At 33.0% G+C, this 22952-nt stretch overlaps 2 protein-coding genes, 1 long non-coding RNA gene and 1 pseudogene across 3 annotated transcripts; 1 reads left to right on the top strand and 3 right to left on the bottom strand.

Annotated features, from left to right (window-relative positions):
- Positions 1-1619: 1619 nt before the first annotated feature.
- Positions 1620-3091, bottom strand: LOC120160155 (annotated as a pseudogene).
- On the bottom strand, positions 3013-5848 carry LOC120160464 (metal tolerance protein 9-like). Its single transcript, XM_039170880.1, has 6 exons — positions 5627-5848; positions 4508-4620; positions 4039-4284; positions 3872-3952; positions 3541-3771; positions 3013-3451 (listed from the first exon to the last, which is right to left on the bottom strand). The coding sequence occupies exons 1-6, from the start codon at positions 5799-5801 to the stop codon at positions 3107-3109; spliced, it is 1191 nt and encodes a 396-aa protein (XP_039026811.1). The 5' UTR covers positions 5802-5848; the 3' UTR covers positions 3013-3106.
- A 12832-nt stretch (positions 5849-18680) lies between these two features.
- Positions 18681-22046, top strand: LOC120160467 (DCN1-like protein). The gene is made up of 8 exons (XM_039170882.1): positions 18681-18740; positions 18875-18898; positions 19517-19599; positions 19712-19776; positions 19994-20043; positions 20608-20709; positions 21182-21241; positions 21777-22046. The coding sequence occupies exons 1-8, from the start codon at positions 18696-18698 to the stop codon at positions 21912-21914; spliced, it is 567 nt and encodes a 188-aa protein (XP_039026813.1). The 5' UTR covers positions 18681-18695; the 3' UTR covers positions 21915-22046.
- LOC120160468 lies at positions 20197-20616 on the bottom strand. Its single transcript, XR_005519436.1, has 2 exons — positions 20479-20616; positions 20197-20301 (listed from the first exon to the last, which is right to left on the bottom strand). It is a non-coding gene; the product is annotated as an uncharacterized LOC120160468 (long non-coding RNA).
- Positions 22047-22952: the final 906 nt, after the last annotated feature.

Consider the following 22952-nt stretch of genomic DNA (forward strand, 5'->3'; position numbering starts at 1 on the left):
AAGAAAAGATAACAGAGAGAAAAGAGAAACCCTTGATTGTTCTTTTTTAATTTGAAAATATAAACAGGAGAGCAAAGGAGGGGCGGGCCAACTGAATCTTGTGAGGCAGAAAACTCAAAGGGATGCAAATTATAAATAGGGAAGGAAGAGAAGCCCTAATTACTTATTCTGAAAATTACGTCCTTGCCCATCATTGTTTATATATAAACAGTAGTAAATCCAGAAATTTAAAAATATGTTCCAAAATGAAATTTTAATATTCAATTTTTAAAATAATTAAGTATATAGATTTTTTATTTTTTTTCTCCTCCTATTAACGCATTAAATAAATTTTTATAATATTTTTAAAATAGTGGGATTCACTTCCTCTCTTAGGGGCTTAGTACATTCGTATCTGGGTACAAAATGAACAGATTGTTCAGTAAATTATTCGAGAACCGTTCGTATATCGTTCATTTGTTAAGCTAAATAAATAAGTATGAAAAAATGTTTATATTCGTTTAATAAATGACTGAGCATGAACATAGGTGTATTCGATTAATTTTTATTCACAAATAAACTAGTTTATTGACTCGTTCGTTTCTGTTCATGAACAAGCACATTTAATGACTTGTATATAAGCTCGTCTAGAACCTCATTAACTTTTTATTTTTTTTATATTTTAAATATTAGTGAATTTAGAGATTAAATTGAACACATGATGAAATTTAGAGTTTAAATTATAAAGTTTAAAGTGTTTAGGTACTAGTGGCGTAATTTTATTATTTTTAGCTTGTAAATGAACATATTTTCAAACATACGAACGAATACGAATATCTTCAAAAATAAATAAATGAACATGAATATGATATTAAAAATTTAAACGAGCATGAATACTTTTAAACATAAACAAACTTACACGAATATAAACTTATTCATTCAAATTCGGGTTTATACATTCAAATTCGGTTCATTTATATTTTTTAACCGTTAATGATATGTTTATATTTTGAAAAATCAATATTTTTATTATCAAGGACATAATTAAATAATGTGAATTGATTTCTATGTTTTCTTTATTTAGTCTCTAAATTTTATTTTGATCCAAATTATTCTTTGAATTCCATAATTGTTTAAGATGTTATCTCTAAATTTTATTTTTATCCACATTAATTCTGACTTAATAACTATTTTCATTTTAGTTTGATGATACAACACTCTAATACTGTGTTAAAAGTTGTTTTATCCATTCTTTTAATACATATTAGAAAAAAATATAGAATATTTAAGCTATTTAAATTCTGTAAATTTTAAATTTTAAATAATTATATTTAAATATACATAAATTTATGTTCCCCTAAATATTATAATGACAATCATATGAACTGAATTAAAATTTAATCGACACATTACAATTTAATAATATTAATTAAATTAAGTGATTACTAGTGTAATTTACCCATTTTAAAATGTACATAAATTATATCCTAAGCATATTAATAAAATATACGAAAAGCATGTCACAATTACGTTGTAGCCTGACAAAACAAAATAAAAAATTACATTATTGTTCAATCAAACCAATTACAATTTACAATCTTGAGGTTTCTTATAAAATATTATGTAAAAGGGGGAAAATTAGTTTAGATAAAAGCAAATTACCAATCTTGGAAACCACCGTCCACGGCGAGGTCATGGCCAGTAATCAACTCCGAGTCAACACTTGCGAGAAACAGCACCGCATCGGCCACATTTCCAGCTCTCAACACGGCTCCTTTCAGAATTCTTCCTGCCTCGTAGATTTCCTCAACCTCCTCCACACTTTTCTCATGCGCCTGGCACGTCCTCGGCGTCGCCATCCCATTCGGCGACACGCAGTTCACCCTTATACCATGGACCCCAAGCTGCTTACTCACCGATCGAACTAACCCCAACAGCGCGTGCTTCGACATGACATAATCCGTCAGTTGCGGGGCTCCACGGCTGGCAGCCACACTCGCCGTGCACACTATGCTTCCTCTCACCCGGCTCCCCACCATTGCACGTGCCGCGTGCTTCACACATGCAATCGTACCGCGGAGGTTGACCCCCATCAGCCAATCAAACTGAGGGAAATCAAGGTAAAGAACGGTCTGATCGGATTTACTAAGAATCCCGGCATTGCTAAACATAATATTAAGCTGGCCGTAATTTTCGACGCTGGATTGGACCAATGCTTTCACTTGATCTTCGTCGGTAACGTTGCAGCGCATGTAAGTACAGATGTGAGAACCGATTGATGAGGCTACTTGTTGGCCTAGTTGGTCTTGGATATCGGCGATGATGATCATACGGGCACCGTGATCTGCGAACAGCCGTGCCGTGGCTTCGCCGATGCCGCTGCACCGCCGGTGACTATGGCTACTTTTAAGTTGAAATTTTAGATACTATCATATAAAATTTATTTTAATATTATATTTAAATTAAAGATAAATCTAAACTACCTTCTATAATTACCGATTTTTTCTTTAAAAATTAAAAAAATATAAAAAAATTATAAAAATAGTTGTATATTTTAATTACCGATAAATAAACAAAATTTAATAAAAAAATGGATCGAGAATAATATTGGTGGGGATGCACCAGCTATTACTTTAACTTATCCATCTATGAACCTTATGTCTCTATTAAACAAAGCTAGGAGTGGTCTCAATTCTGAAAAAGGTTAGGGTGACATATCCATAAACTATTCGGATAGTTAATTTGAGAGGACTACAAGGCAAAATTACCCTTAAACACACAATTAAGATAAGCATCGAATTTTTCAAAGAAAATATGTAAAACATATTTTTATATGTTAATATTAAAAATTATTACAAATTTATATAATTTAATAAGTCAAATTTGTAAATTATTTGTTAATTTATTGGTTGTATTATTTGTGAATTCTTTGAAAATTTATACATGCTAATTTAATAAAAATTAATTATTAAATATAATAAATCGGTGGAACTAAAAAGAGTGAAATTCATGCGTTGTTAATGATCTAAAGTAATGAAAAGTAGCATTTGAGACTCCAAGGAGAACAGATATATGAACATGCGAAATCAGACCAGCAATGCAAGAGCATCATGGATAAGGCCAAGAATTAGACCATGGTCTTATGCTCAGGCCTATGTGTAAACTCGAAATCGATATGCACAAAGGCTCGCTCGACTTCTGGTAGCCGCTCTAGCTTCTCCTGCAGTTTCTCGCCAATGTTGTGTGCTTTGTTCAGCAGCATGTCTTCCGGCAACACGATGTCGACCTCCACAAAGTAATGCGAACCGAACGTATATGCTCTAACCGTATCGATGTGCTGTATGTCTTCATGGTGGTTCCATATCAGATATGTCAATTTTGCTAGAAAATCAGGTGGAGCAGTTCTTCCAATTAGTGACCAGACATTCTCGATCACCGTCCTTGCCCAGGTACTCATCGTGTATATCGCTATCTGCAATTATCGAATTAAGAGATATAAATGACTACCTTGTTATTAGTAGCATGAATGTGATTGAGATTTGAGAAGCAACTTGAACTCACAATTATAGCTCCGGATGGATCAATCCACCATTTGAAATGGATAGCAAGAACAGCTGTAGCTAAACCAACTGAATTAGTAACAACATCAAAGAAATGATCCTGTGCGTAGGCTCTAACGATTTCATTTTTGAACTGCCGGCAATATACCGTCAGGGCGAACTTCACTACCGTCACGAAAACCATAATTCCAATCATCCATTTCTCTTGATTGTGATTGATCTCAGGATGGGACTGTATGTACATTAGAGCAACAAAATGAGTAAAAAGAGTAGTGGCCATACCAAAATGACTTGATGCTAACTAAGTTTTTAACTTAATCAAAGTGGCACACCTTGGCAATAAGTTCCCTGACAGACTCCAGCAATATTTGTAAACCTAGAGTTGCCATTACTGAAGCAAAAATAATGATACCCTGAAATTTTTAGATTTGTTAATACATTTATCATGATGAAACATAAGTTTATATCGGAGCGAAGAGCAGAGAAATAATTAACTTACAACGGGCTGCATTCGTCTCTTTCCGATCGGGTAGTGATATTGATTCGGGGTTTTCATGGCATGCGACGTGAACCAAAGAATAAATCCTGAGAGAAGATCCAAGAGTGAATCCAAAGTTGATGCAACAACTGCCAAAGATCTGCTTTCAATAGAGGCATAAACTTTGGCAGCAAAAAGAACCATGTTAGCAATGTTAGACAGATGAACTGCCATCCTCTCACTCCTTGCTAGTTGCTTCATTTCATCCTGAATACAAAATAGTATTAATACAGCATTTACAGTACTTTGATTTGCTTGTGGGGAAGAAACTTGCTGAGGATCTTCCATTCATGAGAAGTTTGTGAAGTATCTACCGCGTCAAATACCAACCCGCTGGGGGTTTGACCGACTGTCCAGCAGACGACACTTAACAAACTTGTCACGAAAGAGTCGAAAACTCCCTCAACAAAAACGGTGAACAAGAAACTACCTCGGTTAGGCTTCCAGGCAAAGAACCCATCTCATTCATGCTTTCCATCTCATTAAATCCAGCAAGGAGCCTTTCTTGCTTTTTGTAGTATTCTGAAACCTTCCTCTGTTTCTCTTAAGTCAAGAGGGAAAGAAAGAGAATCCAAAAACAACCATAACATCATCAGAGATTATACTTGACAAACTGACTAAATGATGAAACTATAACTTCTTATAAATACATAAACATTGTACATGGAAAACCATCATAACTAGTGGATCCTACATGCCCTTCAATTCTGGCCTAGGCCTCATCTCACAGTGGTCCCTTTGATGGCTGAATTATCAAGAAAAGGGCACCTAAAAATGATCTTTTGTATATGTTGTTTTTCTTTTTGGTACATTTTTGTATATGTTGTTGGGACAATGGAGAAACACTTCCAGCTTTTTAGCAGAGAGTATTATTCTATGCTTAGTTTAATAACCAACAATGGCCCCCTTAGCTTGAAACTTTTACAATATAGAGACAATTGCTATAGACAATATACCAGAATTAAAGTTGTGTAACTTGAAGTTTTCCCTTTAATTATGGGATTTCATTAGCAAAAATTACAAAGATAAGCATTAAACACAAGTGATTCCCGGAAAGCAAAACATAATTTCTCAGATATTTAGGCTTAAGATCATACTAGCAATCAAATCTGTGGAGGAGAGGAATATTGAACTTTTGTATTATACAAAACTTTTCCATTATTGATTCTCCTTTATGGTAAAGCACTTTTCACTTTTTCGGTAAATGAATTCATACATGAAAATCGTGACTCGACAGTCTTGACTCAGTCACTCATACAATGACCACCAACAATTAGAAACTGATAAAAAAAATTCTCAGCAATTGCATAAACCAGTTTTAGTTTACCGGGAAACTCCATAAAATCTCACGTGTTCGTAATTCATTTTTGGCCTAAACAATGTTGTTTTTCCACTCAAAAGAACCAAATTAAAGTTTCAACCATATTGAAAACACAGTCTTTATTATTATGATATAAAATTATAACATTAACATATCCTGCCGACAGAATAGAAATCTGACAAAGAGAAAGTAGAAATTGAAGAGAGGGGGAGAGAGAAATAAACTTACTATAAGTACAAAGGAGGCGAGAGAGAGAATCATCATCGGAGTTTAACCTTTGCTGGTGAAGGTGGAACTTGTCGAGGTTGAGACGCCAAGACGACGGCGGCGACGTTCCTTCTTGCTGAGGCAGAAGCTCCGTGTTATAATCGTCAACGTTGATGCCACTCTCGTTGTACTCCATTGTTGCCTTGCTTCTAATTTGCCAACTCAACACCTAAAACTTCTCATTCCTTTCCTCCATATATAATATATATAATCACGCAAACATACCGCCTATGTTTTCTTTTCCTATAAAAGTATATTTGTTTCGCTTTAAAATAAAAATATAAAATACTAAAAACATTATTATTATTTTAATATATATATATATATATATATATATATTATAAGGTATAAAATGATTATGATGTTACCTAATTATATTTAGATGTAAAATTTGTAAGTCTTTACTAATTCGATAAGAATATTTTATATAATTGTAGATAATATAAATATATGATAATGAATGCATGTTTAGTGTGCGTACATGTATGAGATAAAAATTAATGACATATATAGTGATGATTGATATGTATATAAAATTAAAATCATTTTAACTTTACTAATTCGACTATATGAATATATTTAATTTGTCTTTGTGCTTATATGTTACATGTATTCATTATATATAATATATGATAAGTTGATAGTGTTATTATATGGTGTTTGAGCTAAATAATATGCTTCAAATATTCTCGATGTGAAAGTATGCTTATGTGTTTATATAATACGATTAAACTTTGAATTATATACTAAAGTGATTATATATATATATATATTTGACATACTTATATTCTAAATGGATGAAATAAGATTAAATCATAAATATTAACAAAATATTTAAATATTTTAACTATAAGAACGATCGAATATATTTATATTATCTTATTACCTAAATGATATTAAATGCAAAAAAATGAGTGGCAATTCGGGGAATTCCTAGGGGACCATTTAGAAAGGTGTGGTAAGAAATTGCAAACTATTCCTCCCCTCTCCTTCTCCCTGCGGTCCATTCTTCCTCCTCTTATGTAGATATGCCTAATTAGAGTTTGCATTGCGGACCAAGGAATTAGGAAATTTCCTTACAACTCCTTCTACCCATTCTTTGTTTTCTTTTTACTTTCTTCATCATTATATAATTGGAGAGATTTTACATGTTACAATAAATATAATTGGATTATAAAATATAAGAATCAACGTAAAAAAATTATAGTTTTTATTAAGTTATATTAGTAATTTAAATATATAAAATTATAGGAAATGTAAAATTAAATCATCAATAAAAAAATAAAAAAATATATTTAAATTATGTTTAGAATTTTCAGAATTACGATCACCTCCAATATCTCTCGATTAGTCCATGATAAAATATATCACTTTTATAAGTTGGTTATAACTTTTTATAATTTAAATATATTTTATGTTATTTTACTATTTAGATTAATCTTTTAAAGTCAACGATTATCCTACTAATTTGATTAAATTTATTATAACATTAATAATACGCGAAATTATGATAATTGTGAATAAAATTACTTTTTCATACGTCAAAAATAATATTATAAAATCTAGAGGGGGAGTAAAAAGTACTCCAAAATATACAAAAAAGAAAGTCCAATAATAATAATAATATAAACCAGGACGAAGGAAGCTTCAAGAGATAACACCTAAACAAATACAAACATCCTCAAATACGTATCCACTTTAAGGATAAAGAAATCTTTAAAAATCGTGACTGCTGATACAGAATATATATATATATATATATATATATATATATATATATATATATATATATATATATATATATACTTGAATGCGTCTGTTCTTATAAATCATCAATTAAATAAATTAGGTTAAAATTGACTTAAATAGAAAAGAAATATAAATATAAATTATGTAAAGCGAGTGCATATCCATGAAATGGTTTTAGTGGGAATGTCGTCAAAGTAGCGAACGATTAAAAAAGGGTAAACTATGAGAATAATTCATTTTATTTTCGGTTCGACTGATTTTAGTTATTGATTTAAAAATTAAGTAGTTTTGTGTTCAATTTCAACCCTTCAGTCAAAAAATTTCACGTTACATGACTTCTTCTTATTGTTATTGTTATTATTTTTATTTTTCCGATACTTTGAAACTTCTTCTGCTCTTTTTGTACCCTTTTTCGTCTAGTGTTAACAGATATGTAGGGATATACCCTTTAGACTTTGCTTCAAAATCAACATGTAAATCAAATCGTAGTCTCCACTGGTAAATTTGCTCTCTTTTAGTTAGTGCAAAAACTTAGACTAACTAAAAAAATTCTATATCAGCTTCTGAATTTTTTTTTTACTATTTCAGCTCACAAACAATTCAAGAAAACTTAACTAAGGTGGAGCAGCTTTGCTCCCGTTTCTTCTGGAAAGGAGCTGATAAAAAGGCTGCTGGAGCTAGAGTTTGTTGGGCTCGTATCTACCTTCCAAAGTCTGAGGGACGACTTGGTCTGAAAAACTTAAAGGACTGGTGCAGGGTCTGTAATTTTAATCTTATCAGGAAGATTCTTGTTGGAAATGGCTCCCTCTGGGTAGCTTGGCTCAACAGCTATGTTCTTAAGAACCAAGACTTTTGGCTATTTCAAGCTGGAGTGAACGTAAGTTGGAGCATAAAACGGATTTTAAAACTGAGAACAGCAGCTTTCCCTATTCTCACTGCTGGTATACAACCCAAAGAAATCTGGGAAGTAAACCGAACGCATGAACAAAAGGTTCCTTGGCATCGTTTAGTCTGGTTTCCACTGCATATTCCCAAACATAGTCTGATAGCTTGGATGGTTCTTCTCAATCATCTTCCTACTAGAGATCGACTCCAACAAATGGGAATTTGTTCTGAAAGCATTTGTATCAACTGCAACCTCTTCCAAGAGTCTCGAGACCATCTTTTCTTCCACTACCCTCTAGCAGCTGAACTCTGGATTTTTGTTCTGCAGTTTACAGGTATGAACCCTTCTTTCATGTCTTGGGATGCCTATATAGATTCAGCTTGTTCTACTTGGAAAGTGAAATCTCTTATCACTATCATTTTGAAGCTTGCATGGTCTGCTTTCACTTTTTTTTGTAGCAAGAACGCAACAACAGAATTTTCCTAGGACGTCGGAGAAATGTTGAAGCCTTGCTCAAAGAAATCAAGAATGTTGTAGGCATTCGAATAAAGGGCAAATCCATTAACAGATTAAATAGTATTAACCTTACTCTTTGTAGTGCTTGGAATATAACCTAACCAATCTTTTGTTTGTTTTGTATGTTCATAGTTCTTTTGTTGTATCATTGGTTGATTGGTTGTAGCAAACTTTGCTATTTGGGTAATAAAATTTGAATTATCCAAAAAAAAAACAATTCAAGAAAACAAACTCCATGAACAACTTTGACATCCATATCAGCTTTTGAGGTTTTGCAAACCACGAAAAACATAGTCCAACCTCCACGTTTATGTTTATCACCCATAATCTAACGAGAGCTTTTGTGCGGATATCTTTGATAAAGTCCTATAAGAAAGTTTATGGTAAGTTAACCGGTAAGAACCCAAGTTGTGACTTGTGAGTGCAGTGAGATTACCTCCACTCTCCACTCTTATCCTGGGTATTGTCACCGCTGTACTTTTTCACCTTCATTATCTTTTTTTTTTTCATCATGAGAATCCATTTTGCCTCCATGCATGTTAACTCAACCATGATTCCAAAAGAAACTTAGATAAATGGAAGCAACCAATGCAGTGGGTTCTTTGAGTCCTTTATGTAGAGAACACCGGTTAAAAGTGCGAAGATTGCTAGTCCCAAAAGGAAATAAAGAAGCACAATCTCTAACAATAGTTGAACAAAAATTGGCCACAAGTATTTACTAATTACTAGTAAGGTGGGTATTTACTGGTAAGGTGTATAGAGTATAGAATAATGTAACAGTAGCTATTGAAGAACATGAATCGAGAGAAAAAGTAAAATGTTTTCAAAAAGCCTTTAGTTTGTTTTCTTAGGTTGTTAGCTTCGAGAGATATGTTTCATTTGTTGGATTGATAGTTTTTCAAATCACTTTTTCATACATGTTTAGTCTGATTTCAATGTTTCTAAGTATGGGTTTAGTTTCAGTTAGTATGGAGTTTTTGCAAAACCTCAAAAGCTGAGATAGATGTTAAAGTTTTTCAGCATATGGAGTTTGTTTTCTTGGGTTGTGAGCTGACATGGATGTCAAAGTTTTGAAGAAGAAGATGATTTCGGAATTTTGGATCTTTTTATTCTTACCTCACTTACTGTTAGTGATTTATGTGGATTTGTTTAGTATTTTTAAATTGTCGCCTAATATTTATGTTAATAGGTTAATGGAAGTTAACGGAGGAGGAACTTAAATCGAACAGATTGATAATGTAAGGAATCAATCGCTCTTAATTTTTAAACTAGTGACCAAAGTCTATCAAACCAGAAATAATGGATTAATGGAAGTTAACAGCTGAAGGATTTAAATCGAACGTACCGATAACGTAAGGGATCAAGCGCTCTTAAATTTTAAACCGATGACCAAAGTCTATTAGACCTAAACCGAACGGACCGATAACGTAAGTGATCATGCGCGCTTAATTTTTAAACCGATGACCAAAGTTTACCAGACCAAAAATAAAGGGGACTATTCACATAGTTTACATAAAAAAAAAAAGATGTGTACCTATGGTAAAGACATATACACGATTTTATGTTAAGAGATAAATTTTTATAATTATAAGAGGATGTAAATTTATAAAATTTTAGTAATAAAAATAAATTATAAATAGAAAATGTAAAAAAATCTAAATTGTATAATAATTTAAATTTTGTAGAGGATTACTGTCCTATCCCTATATCCTTATCAAGAGAAACAACACATAATTTTATATTAAAAAATAATTATATAAAATTTTCATAATAAAAAAAATTATTCATAAAAATATAAAAATATTTTTTAAAAAGAATAGTCCCAACTGCAACCGTGAATCTATCTATGCGTACCAAAATCACTATTTTTTTACTATCGAAATGCTTAATTAGTTAAAGTTGAACTAATGGTTTATTTATCTACGAGGAAGATAAGATCTCTTTTACAAAAAGCAAGAAGGATAATCAGCAATTTCTTTAAAAATAACATTACTTTTTTCTTATATACAAAACAGATACATTTATTTATTATTTTGCTGATAAATATCTTTGTAATTCTAAACATATCCAATAATTGAAATATAATTTCTTTTGAATAGTCATTTTTATACACTGTTGTAATATATTAAATATATATTAACATCATTTTTATTTTACACTAACAAATAATGTTGAACACGTTAATTGATTTTAATGATAAAAATAAATATTATTATCTCTAAAGATCTTGAGTACGAGTAGTTATATTTTATAAGATGCATGTGTATTATTAATTAATTAAAAAGATTCTGAACAGATATTATCTTATAACTACTGCATACTATTATTTTAAAAAATAAATAATGTTAATTATTAAAAATAATATATACATATTAATTTTTAAAATTTATATTCTATAATAAGGTATCGATACCTAGATTTACAAATTTAATCTCGCAACCTACCTAATCCACACTTTGAAATTTATTAATGCAGTTTATCAATTCTTCAAATACCAGACAAAGAACATGCTTCACTACTTTTATGAATATTCTATGAATCAATATAACATCATTAATATTCTATTTTAGCACACATCAATATAACATCATTAATATTCTATTTATAAATATTTGTACTCAAATACAGGCTAATTAAACTAAAACAAAGAGAGAAAATGAAGGTTTTATTTTTAAGAGATGTAAACGAATGTTATTTTTTAAAGTTTGCCTTAATACTAGCACAACGAAAAAGAAGGATCAATAGTATGGAGAACATTGAAACAGGCTATTAAAACTAATGACTATACAAGTTCCTATCGAGCCTTCATAATCAGCCTTCGCATGCCTTTTGGTGGATTTACCGACTCTTACAAGTGAAGAATGCTGCCTTTTCCTTTTAGTTTTTCCCCTAATATAATATTTGGCTTCAGTCCATTTGCTTACCTCTTATTAATTGTTGTTGGTTTTTTGGCAAAGTCCCACATTGGTTGTGTATAAGGAGGAGAGGAAATTCTTTTGTTATAAATAGAGTCATCATCCTCCTTAGTTAAGCATCCCACAAATATAAGACTTCTTCATCATTAAAGGCTATTTGTACTCTTTCTTTCTCTTTGTAATAATTCCTCTATTAGTGAAATATTATTTAAGTAGTATTCGAGGAGGTAGGCATAATTTTGGCCTAACATCGTTAAATTTTGTGTTCTTTTTATGTTTATTTAATAGTTATTGTCGGGTATAGTTGTTATTAATTATTGTCCTATTAAAATTACTTGTTTTGGTAATTCTGTCTAAGGAAAGTGGGTTTTAAGAGGGACAATTGTGACCCCTCCTCTTTTCTGGGAATCTACCTTGGGGTGATTTTTAGTACAATCGTTCTCACACTAGTCACCTAGATAATAATTTTTCAAGGTGAATTTGTTATTATTGGTGGAAATTAACCCAAATTCCACAACAATTGGTATCAGAGCTCTTGGTTTATTTTAGTATGCTCTGTGGTTGCGGCTTAGGCTGATCTTCCACATCAGAAAAAATTTCCTTGAGATAATTGGCATTCTGCATTGACAGCTATTAAATAGAATTTGTAGCAGAAATGTCAGACGCAACAAAAACATCCACATCGTCGTCAACAGCTGTGACAAATGTTAAATTTGCAGTGGAGATTTTTTATGGCACCGGTCATTTTGGCATGTGACAAAATGAGGTTCTAGATGCCCTATTTCAGCAGGGTTTAGATATTGCTATTGAATGAGAGGAAAAATATGATGTTGAGGAGAAAGAATGGAAGATGATCAATAGATTGACATGTGGTACTATTCGATCGTGTCTTTCTAGAGAGCATAAGTATGCATTTTCTAAGGAAACTTCTGCAAGTAAATTGTGGAAGGCACTGGAGGAGAAATTTTTGAAGAAAAGCGGTCAGAACAAGCTCTACATGAAAAAGATATTGTTCCGCTTCAACTATGTACCAAGTACCACTATGAATGATCATATTACTAGCTTTAATCAGCTAGTGACTGATCTGATGAATATGGACGTGACTTTTGAAGACGAAGATCTGGCTCTGATGTTGATGGGATCACTTCCTGATGAGTTTGAGTATCTTGAAACTACTCTACTTCATGGGAAAGTTGATGTGTCTCTCAGTGAAGAAACTGCTGCCTTGTATAGTTATGAATTGAGAAAGAAAGACAAACAAGAAAACACAAGTGTCGAAGCAGAAACTCTTGTTGTTAGAGACCGTTCGAAGAGTCAGAATAAAGGAATGAGAGAGAGATCAAAGTCAAAGTCAAAGTCCAGATTGAGCAAAGATGAATGTGCCTTTTGTCGAGAAAAAGGGCATTGGAAGAAAGAATGTCCCAGGCTAAAGAACAAAGGCAAACCTGAAAGGGGAAAGGCTGTCTCAGAATCAAATGTCGTCGAGTATGATGATGCAGATTCAGATTTCGCATTCACTGCTACGCCATCAACTAGTTGTTCCAGTTCATGGCTGTTAGATTCAGCTTGTAGCCACCATATGACCCCCAATAGAGAATGGTTCTTTGATTTTAAAGAACTAAAAGGTGGAATTGTCTACACAGTAAATAATTCCCCTCTTGAAACACTTGGGATTGGTTCAATTCGCTTGAGGAATCAGAATGGATCAATCAGAACCTTAACAGGTGTCCATTATATACCAGATTTAATAAGAAATCTCATCTCTGTGGGAACCTTAGAGTCAAAAGGTTTAGAAGTGAGGGTAAAAGATGGGATTATGAGGATTATCTCTGGTGCACTGGTGATAATGAAGGGAATCCGGAAAAGAAACAATGTGTATTACTTTTTGGGTAGTACAATTGTTGAGACAGCAGCAGTGGCAGCTTCTACTGATGAATAGGAGTCAGAAGCAACCAGGTTATGGCATATGCGCTTGGGGCATGTTGGTGAAAAATCCTTGAAATTGCTGATAGATCAAGAATTATTGAAGGGTGCTCGGGCTTGCAAATTAGCTTTTTGTGAGCATTGCATCAAAGGGAAGAAGACGAGGGTGAAATTTGGAACAACAATCCATGATACTAAAGGTATTTTGGATTATGTTCATTTAGATGTATGGGGTCCTTCCAAGACAACTTCATTGGGAGGAACACACTATTATGTCACCTTTGTTGATGATTTTTCCCGGAGAGTTTGGGTGTATACAATGAAGACAAAGGATGAGGTGCTAGGATTTTTCCTTAAATGGAAAAAGATGGTGGAGACTCAAACAGGCAGAAAAATCAAACGTCTCCGTACAGACAATGGTGAAGAGTACAAAAATGATCCATTTATAAAAGTCTGTGAAGAAGAAGGTATTGTCAGACACTTCACTATCAGATCTACACCACAACAATATGGGGTGGCAGAGCGAATGAACCAGACATTAGTGGAGAAGGTTCGGTGTATGTTGTCTAATGCTGGGTTAGGCAAAGAATTTTGGGCTGAGGCTTTGGTCTATGCTTGTCACCTTGTCAACCGCTTACCATCGACTGCTATTGGTGGTAAAACAACATTAGAGAAATGGTTTGGACTACCATGTTAAGGAGTCAAAGTTGGATCCAAGAGCAAAGAAGGCGATCTTTATGGGGATTACCTCTGGTGTGAAAGGCTATCGTCTTTGGTGTCCAAAAATAAAGAAAATAATCTTCAGCATGGATGATACCTTTGATGAATCTACCATGTTGAGAAAGGTGACTTCAGAAAAATTGGAGCAGACAGATGGAACTCCCAAACAGGTGGAGTTTGAAGGAAGAAAAATTGACCCAGCCAGTAAAGAAACTGATGATGACTCTCCTATGGTAGAAGAAGAGCCAGATGAAGAAGAGGTTCAGACCAAGAACCTCCACAGCAACATGAACCAATTGCACTTAGAAAGGGAAAGAGGACCATTAGACAACATGCTCGTTATGCTGATATAGTCTCTTTTGCATCACCAATTGCAATTGATGATGTTCCTGCCACTTTTAATGAAGCAGTCCAAAGTTCAGAACATAAAAAGTGGAGGATCGCCATGAATGAATAAATGCAATCCCTTCAAAAGAATCAGACGTGGAAACTAGCTAGTCTTCCGAAGGGAAAGAAGACAATTGGGTGCAAGTGGGTATATGCAAAGAAAGATGGATTTCCTGACAAGAATAACATCCGCTACAAAGCAAGAATGGTGGCTAAAGGCTACGCTCAAATGGAGGGAGTTGATTATAATGAAGTATTTTCTCCAGTTGTAAAACATTCCTCCATCAGAATTTTGTTGGCTTTAGTAGCACAGTTGGATTTGGAACTAGTTCAGATGGATGTAAAAACTGCATTTTTACATGGAGACTTGGATGAGGAAATCTACATGACTCAGCCAGATGGATTCAAAGTTGTTGAAAAAGAAGATATGTTGTGCAAATTAGAAAAAATCGCTATACGGATTGAAGCAATCTCCAAGGCAGTGGTACAAGCGATTTGACAAGTTTATGATAGGGCAAAAGTACACAAGAAACAAATATGATCATTGTGTGTATTTACGCAAGCTAAAAGACAGATCCTATATATATCTTCTTCTTTATGTTGATGATATGCTGATAGCTTCCAGGAGTCAGACAAAAATTGCGAAACTAAAGACTCAATTGAATAGGGAGTTTGAGATGAAGGATCTTGGTGAAGCAAAGAAGATTCTAGACATAGAGATATCAAGGGATAAAAAAATTGGGGAGGCTTTGTTTGTCTCAGAAAGAATATCTGAGGAAGGTACTAAAACGTTTTGGCATGAATGAGAAGTCAAAACCAGTTAGTACACCTCTTGCTCCTCATTTCAAGCTCGGTGCATCCATGTCACCTAAGGATGATGCAGAACAGGAATACATGTCAAAGGTTCCGTATGCAAGTGTTGTTGGTAGCTTGATGTATGCAATGGTGTGTACGAGACCTGATATTTCACAAGCAGTTGGGGTTGTGAGCAGGTATATGCATGATCCTGGAAATGAGCATTGGCAAGCTGTGAAATGGATTCTGCGGTATATTCTGAACACCGTAGATATTGGTTTGGTCTTTCAGCAGGACAAACAAGATGGTCAGTGTGTAGTTGGGTATTGTGATTCAGACTATGCAGGTGATTTGGACAAGCGTCGATCAACTACTGGTTATGTGTTTACATTTGCAAAGGCACCAGTCAGTTGGAAGTCCACCTTACAGTCAACAGTAGCTTTGTCTACTACAGAGACAGAGTATATGGAAGTTACAGAGGCTGTGAAGGAGGCAATTTGGCTTCAAGGGTTGCTTGGTGAATTGGGAATGGAACAAAAGCACATCAAAGTGCATTGTGACAGTCAGAGTGCTATTCATTTAGCAAAGAACCAGGTTTACCATGCAAGGACGAAGCACATCGATGTTCGATATCACTTTGTACGAGAGATTCTAGAAGAAGGTGGAGTCATAATCCAGAAGATTCGGACCACTGAGAATCCTGCTGATATGTTGACAAAAGTGGTAACTGCGGTCAAGTTTAAACATTGTTTAGACTTGGTCAATATTGTTACAAATTAAAAGATGAATTTGCAGACATTATTGAAGATTGGATTTTTGAGATATGTGTGTGGAATTTGCCAAGGTGGAGATTTGTTGGTTTTTTGGCAAAGTCTCACATTGGTTGTGTATAAGGAGGAGGGGAAATTCTTTTGTTATAAATAGAGCCATCCTCCTCCTTAGTTAAGCATCCTACAAATATAAGTATTCTTCACTATTAAAGGCTATTTGTACTATTTCTTTCTCTTTGTAATATTTTCTCTATTAATGAAATATTATTTTAGTAGTGTTTGAGGAGGTAGGCATAATTTTGGCCTAACCTCGTTAAATTTTGGTGTTCTCTTTATGTCTATTTAATAGCTATTGTCGGGTATAGTTGTTAATTATTTTCCTATTAAAATTACTTATCTTAGTAATTCTGTCTAAGGAAAGTGGGTTTTAAGAAGGACCATTGTGACCCCTCCTCTTTCCTGGGAATCTACCTTGGGGTGATTTTTAGTACAATCGTTCTCATACTAGCCACCTAGATAATAGTTTTCAAGGTGAATTTATTATTATTGGTGGAAATTAACCCGAATTCCACAACAACTGTTACTTTCTTTACTTGTGAGCCTAAGGAGTTTATTGATCTCAAAGTTTCACTAAAACATTGAAATACATTTTCTTAATTCAAATATTTGTCCTTAGTTGCCACAAATATTGTTCTTTGAAATACTGATCAGCAGAGTTGATATTCATCATATGAGACAATGGTTTTAGAAGTCTTCTCTTTTCTAATTGGCAAGAATGTTTTTTTCCCTATTTTTGTCTTGGTGGCCTGTAATAGACTCAACCGATGAGATGATGGTCCCACACACTTTTTTTTTTTTGGCTTTTTGAAGACATTGGTAACGAACTAGCGGTTGCTTCCCTGTTGAACGAAAAATACCAACTTTCTGAATGAATTTAAAAGTTTTCATTTGTCTATTATCATGTTCCTATTCTAATACCATCTGATTATGGTCATTAAGAAAGTTAACTTCTCTAATTTGTATGTTGCCTTAATGTACCCATTGTTTTACTTGAAATTTTAACTACCTTTTACCCCTTCAATGATTTTTATGTTTACTTAAATATAAACTTGCATGCGTTCAAACGTGATATATTTTGTTTCTAGCTGTATAATAATCAGTTTTATATAGTTTTTTTCCTAAATTGCAACCTAACTCCATATGTCATTCTTCTACAAACACCTCACCTTCACAAACATATTAACTCTATGCTTATTTACTCTTGCCACTTTGTAATATAAATATTTTCTGTGCTTTCTTTTCTAAAACTTGATCTTCTTTAGATTGATTAGGAATCGTACCTTATAATCTAGTATTATACATCCCTTTTCAATTTAAACAACTTTTTGTGCCTGTTTTGAATACCATGGGTGTGATATCCGTTTATTTTTGTTCATCATTTGTTGGACAAAACTAGATTAAATATATTCTATTGTTATGGAGACCTCACAATGTGTGCTTCTTAAAAACACTAGCTTTGCAACAACTTATAAAAGCCCATATGATCCTAAAATTTTCAAAATACCCTTTAATCCTTATTATATATTTTTAAGATCTATATGAATCATTTCTCTTTTGTTATTGTAATGTAAATTTTCTGTTATGTTCCTTTCTAAACTTGAACTTTTCATGATTGCTTCAGAATCCTATCATATTTCTGATTCCATAAATTCCTTCTCAATTTAATGTACGTTTTGTCGCTATTGTAAATACCACCGGTGTGTTTTTTCCTCTTATCTTGTTTATTAGTTGAAAAACTTGATTAAACATATTCTGTAGTTTGAAATAATGCGTTAGTGATGCTCTCACTTTCAGTTCTATTATTCATGAATTTTACTCATTTCTTTATTTAATTGCAGTGAAAAAGCTGCTCTTCAAGCTTTGAAGGCCAGTGATTGGCATCTTGAAGGAGCTTTTGATTTTTTCTACAGCCAACCACAAAGTAAAAGTTATCCTGATACTAGACATATGGAAGAGCTTTATAACAGATATAAAGGCAAGAGTGGTTTTTTTAATCTTTTTTTTTTCTCTTCCCAATTTGCACTTTGTACACTCTATATGCCTTTCTTTAGTGCCATTAAAATATAGATAATACTATAAATGTGCGAATAGAGGTTTGCCGTATTTTTGGTTATGTTTTAGTCCTGTAGATGCAAGATTAACAGAGAATACTGATGAATTTCTCTTGTTTATTGGAGATATTGATATATTCTTATTTTGGTTTTGTGAAATCCATGAAGTCATTATCTGCTACTTTTCATTTATGTATTACCCTGTATGATTCCTTTCATAAGAACACTTAAATGTTTTGTTCAGATCCCTACACAGTTATGATACTGACTGATGGTATTACTCTTCTATGCAATGAGATTCGGGTAGCTTTTTTTATCAATTAAGCTTTGATGTGACATTCTGACCCATTTGCTTTGCTTTTCTATTATTTCAAATGTAGATAAAATTATGTTTATTTCAAAATTTGATGATGTGGGAACCTTTTTTTCCCTGACAGGTGGATTCTCAAGATATTGTTATGGTATGTCTGCATCCCAAAGCACAACCATTTGTGATAAAAGGCATTCATATGAAGAAAAACAATATTATGATTCTGCATGTATATTATCTGCTTTAGCTTACATTTTGTCAAGGTTCCAAAGTTTTAACAAAGGTTTTGGAATTTGGCAGAAGTTCTTGGTTACTTTGTCTCTTTGCCACTTATCTTTTACACTGCATGTGTGCATTGACCGCATCAAAATTTACAGATATAGTTGTAGTAGTCTTGACAGATGGTGATAAAATTCTTTATAAATTATCTTTTCAAGTACCGGGTTTAACTTAAATGGCTTTCTGTTTAGAGTTTGTGAGAACAAGGTCTTAGCTTTAACAAAAGCTAATGAGGTAGAAGAATTGTAGGATTCTGAATTTTCACTCACCACTTCTGGCTAGCTCAATCTCTTATGGTAATGACTGATGAAAATGACTATAGGTTTTGAGAATTTGAGAATATATGTTGTACTAAAACTAGAAAGATATCATCATAAATAGTTGTAACCTTGTAGGAGGTTTGACAAGATGCCAATTTATATTTACAAATTGTTCCTATCTGATTCCAATATTTTGTGGACAGCCATGCTAATAATGCAGTAAATTGCAGTTAGTTCTTTCATTGCACATGAAGGCTTCTACAATGTGTGAATTTTCCAAGCAAGAGTTCTTCACTGGGTTGCAGGCACTGGGGTAAGTATTTATATTTTTTCTGTTTTTCACAATTTTCTAATTTGAAATGGAATTGTTGGACATTTGACCTACTATGAAGATAGCGCTGAAAGAAATACAATTTTCATGGCAGGATAGATTCTTTGGGAAAGTTTCGTGAGAGGATACCATTCATGCGCTCTGAACTTAAAGATGAACGTATGATCAATGCTTTATAGAGTATAATATCAGTGTTCAAATTAAAATTATTTTCGCTTGTCGTACATGTTGCATTTAGCTTCTTATAGGTTAGGTTTGTTATTATGCTGTGACTCTGAAAGTAAACATTTTCCTTTTTGGGGGTCATATAATAGTAAACATATTGTGTTGTTGGTAATACACACTTGTTTTCATCTTTTGCTTCTTTTGACTGCAGAAAAGTTTGGTGAGATATACAACTTTGCATTTGGCTGGGCAAAAGAAAAGGTATACCATCTTTCATGCCAACCATCCTTGATTAGTAGTATATTTTGTCTTGGCAGAGAGAGAGAGAGAGAGAGCTTGCCAACAATTGAGTGAATGGTTTTGGTCAAATTTGTTAGCATGAAGATTTTTTTTTGGAATGGTGTTCTTTTTCTTGTCAGAGGCTATCTTCCCGAATCTTGGCATGGTTATTCCTGTATTAGATCCGTTTCTGGTTGTTACAAAAGTCAAAGCTTTGGCCTTCAGCTTCATTTTGTTTCTCTGCTATATATTTGAAAAATATGTGCACTTGTCAACAATCTCTAGAACAAGTGGTTAAAAGCTTTCAGCTGACACCTCCCCTCTCGTCTAGGTTGTGGGTTCAATATCCATTAGTAGCAAATTCCCCTTTCCCCCTCTCCCTAGGTAGAAATTGTTCCCAAAAAAAAATAAGTGTACTTTGAAATTGATGATTTGATGCTTTTAGAATTCCAACTAGAATGTCATTGCGCTGAAAAAAGGCATTGCCCAGATAATAATAGGTACTTAAGCTGTATGCAAATATTAATGTTTTATTGTTTGTCTCAGGGTCAGAAATCTTTGGCATTGGATACTGCAATTGGTATGTGGCAATTGTTGTTTGCTGAGAAGCAATGGCCATTGGTGGACCATTGGTGCCGGTTCTTACAGGTTCCTCTGGAACATATTGTGCTCTTTACGTAATAGTGTAGTCACTAATTTGCTAGTAATCATTTTTAATTGACCTGCAATAAATTGAACTTTATTCTTTAGGTATTCTAAGGTATAATATTCATTTTTAAATTATGAACAGACGTGACATTTCTGCTGCAAAAGGTGATAACTCATAATTACAAAGGTCTATTCTTTCTTATAATTAAGTTGATCTCTTAGATGGTTGTTATTCTAGGAATATCTTTATCATTAACTTTTGGCCGAAAATTTAGAAGACAGGAACTTGTGCTTTTATATTATTTCTTTTATAAAAGATGCAATTTTTGCATAGATGATACGCTCCATAAAACTGCTCAAGTTTTCCCTGATATTATAAAATTTTACTATTTCTCTTGCATTTCTTCTGCATCAATCTCTACTTGTAGTTGTTTTGTAATTGCAGTTGTTGCCATGATGCCATTTGAACCAGGCTCGACATAACAAAGCAATCTCTAGGGACACGTGGCCTCAACTTTTGGCGTTTGCTAGGGTAAGTTATAAAATCTTCAATATCACCATCTCTTAGATAATCCTGTTTGCATATACGTTTGGATCAGCTTTATTTTGTCATCAACTGCAATTTATTAGAAAACTTAGTGCTGGTGCCTGACTATGTTGCACTAACTCCATTGTGTCGTGCATGGTTCCGTTACTCAAGAGTCAAGACTCGATATCGAATACCCCCATATCGCAAGAGACTCGAGTTGTATGTCATGTACATTGGTATAGATCTAAGAGACTGGATTGTCAATATTCTAAAGCTACAATATGGTTGTTCGAATTCCAGAAGAGTTTTCAAGTAGTCAATCAAGAAAGACAGTCCGAAAGTCATCGGGTAAGGTTTTATAGTTCCAGGCTAAACGTACTAAATCTATTAGTTTATTGCCGAGTGAAATCCTTTCCCGAAGTAGTGAGATAAGGATTTGCAGAGAATGCCTTTTCGGAGAGTCAAAACTGCATGTGATGTAACTGAACATGTGTACCAAGTGCATGGGCTATTCTTTTAATGTGACATTGCGATTCAGACAATTGACCCTTCACTATCAAATTACGATGCTGAAGGCGCATGGCCGTATCTCATAGACGAATTTGTGGAATACTTGAACGAGAACGGAATCAATTCAAATGCCCAGTCGATGACTGATTGGAACCAAAAACGATGAAAGCTGCTGCATAGTTTGTGTTGGTAAGTCTTGGTCTTCTGAAAATATGATGCAGAAGAACTCATGTGGTTTTTATATGAACTTCGATTGACAAAATGTACCCATTTTTACTCCATGGGATTGTTGATATTTTGTCATTATATACGTATTTTCTTTTAAATTAAACTTCTAGGTTTCGTTCTTGAGGCTTGGAAATTATATTTTTCATGATGATTTACGATTACATGAAGATTACCATTAAAAATGATCTATTCTCTCGCTCTCTAGATATTGGTCGAAGATACTTTATTCCGTAGATGGATAAAGTTCTAATTAATAGAGGAAGTGTGACACAACATAGGTACATAAATGTAGTGAAATCTACATTAAAAAAAATTGAGGAAGTGTGACACAACATAGGTACATAAATGTAGTGAAATCTACATTAAAAAAATCATGTAGATTTACTGTTTGATTATTAAAGAGAATGTTATTTTGAATTTGAGCAACTACATTTATAAGGTGTGGTTGCAATGTTTATAAGACGTGCGTGCGATGTTAATGATTAAAAAAGTTTATAATGCTTTTAACATTAAAAAAAGGTAACAGATGAATAAATATAAAAACATAAACTGATATAAGGCGTCATATGAATGTTACATAGAAAATAATTAAAATTAAATTAATGTGCCAAACATACGTAAAACAAAAGGTAAAAAAATACACAAAACAATATACTAATATGTAAAGCTTTGTTATATAAATTGGTATATGAATTTGGGTATTATTTTCCTCGATTGATATTTAGTTTATTTTTATATAAAAAAATATGATTGATTCACAAAATGTAAGATTATATCTAAGAATAGAACTACAACAATGTTACATTGTATTATTGGATTTATTTCACTAAAATATAAATCACAATGTTTGATTGAGAAAATATAAAATTATTTGAAAATAATTTATTCAATTTTGTCATTATATATAATATAACTTCAATTATATTTTTAATCATTGAAATTTATCTGTTTAAAATGTTTTAGAATTGAAAACTCA

Source organism: Hibiscus syriacus, unplaced genomic scaffold (genome assembly GCF_006381635.1).
Source record: "Hibiscus syriacus cultivar Baekdansim isolate YM2019G1 unplaced genomic scaffold, ASM638163v2 tig00111392_pilon, whole genome shotgun sequence".
Lineage (NCBI taxonomy): Eukaryota > Viridiplantae > Streptophyta > Magnoliopsida > Malvales > Malvaceae > Hibiscus > Hibiscus syriacus.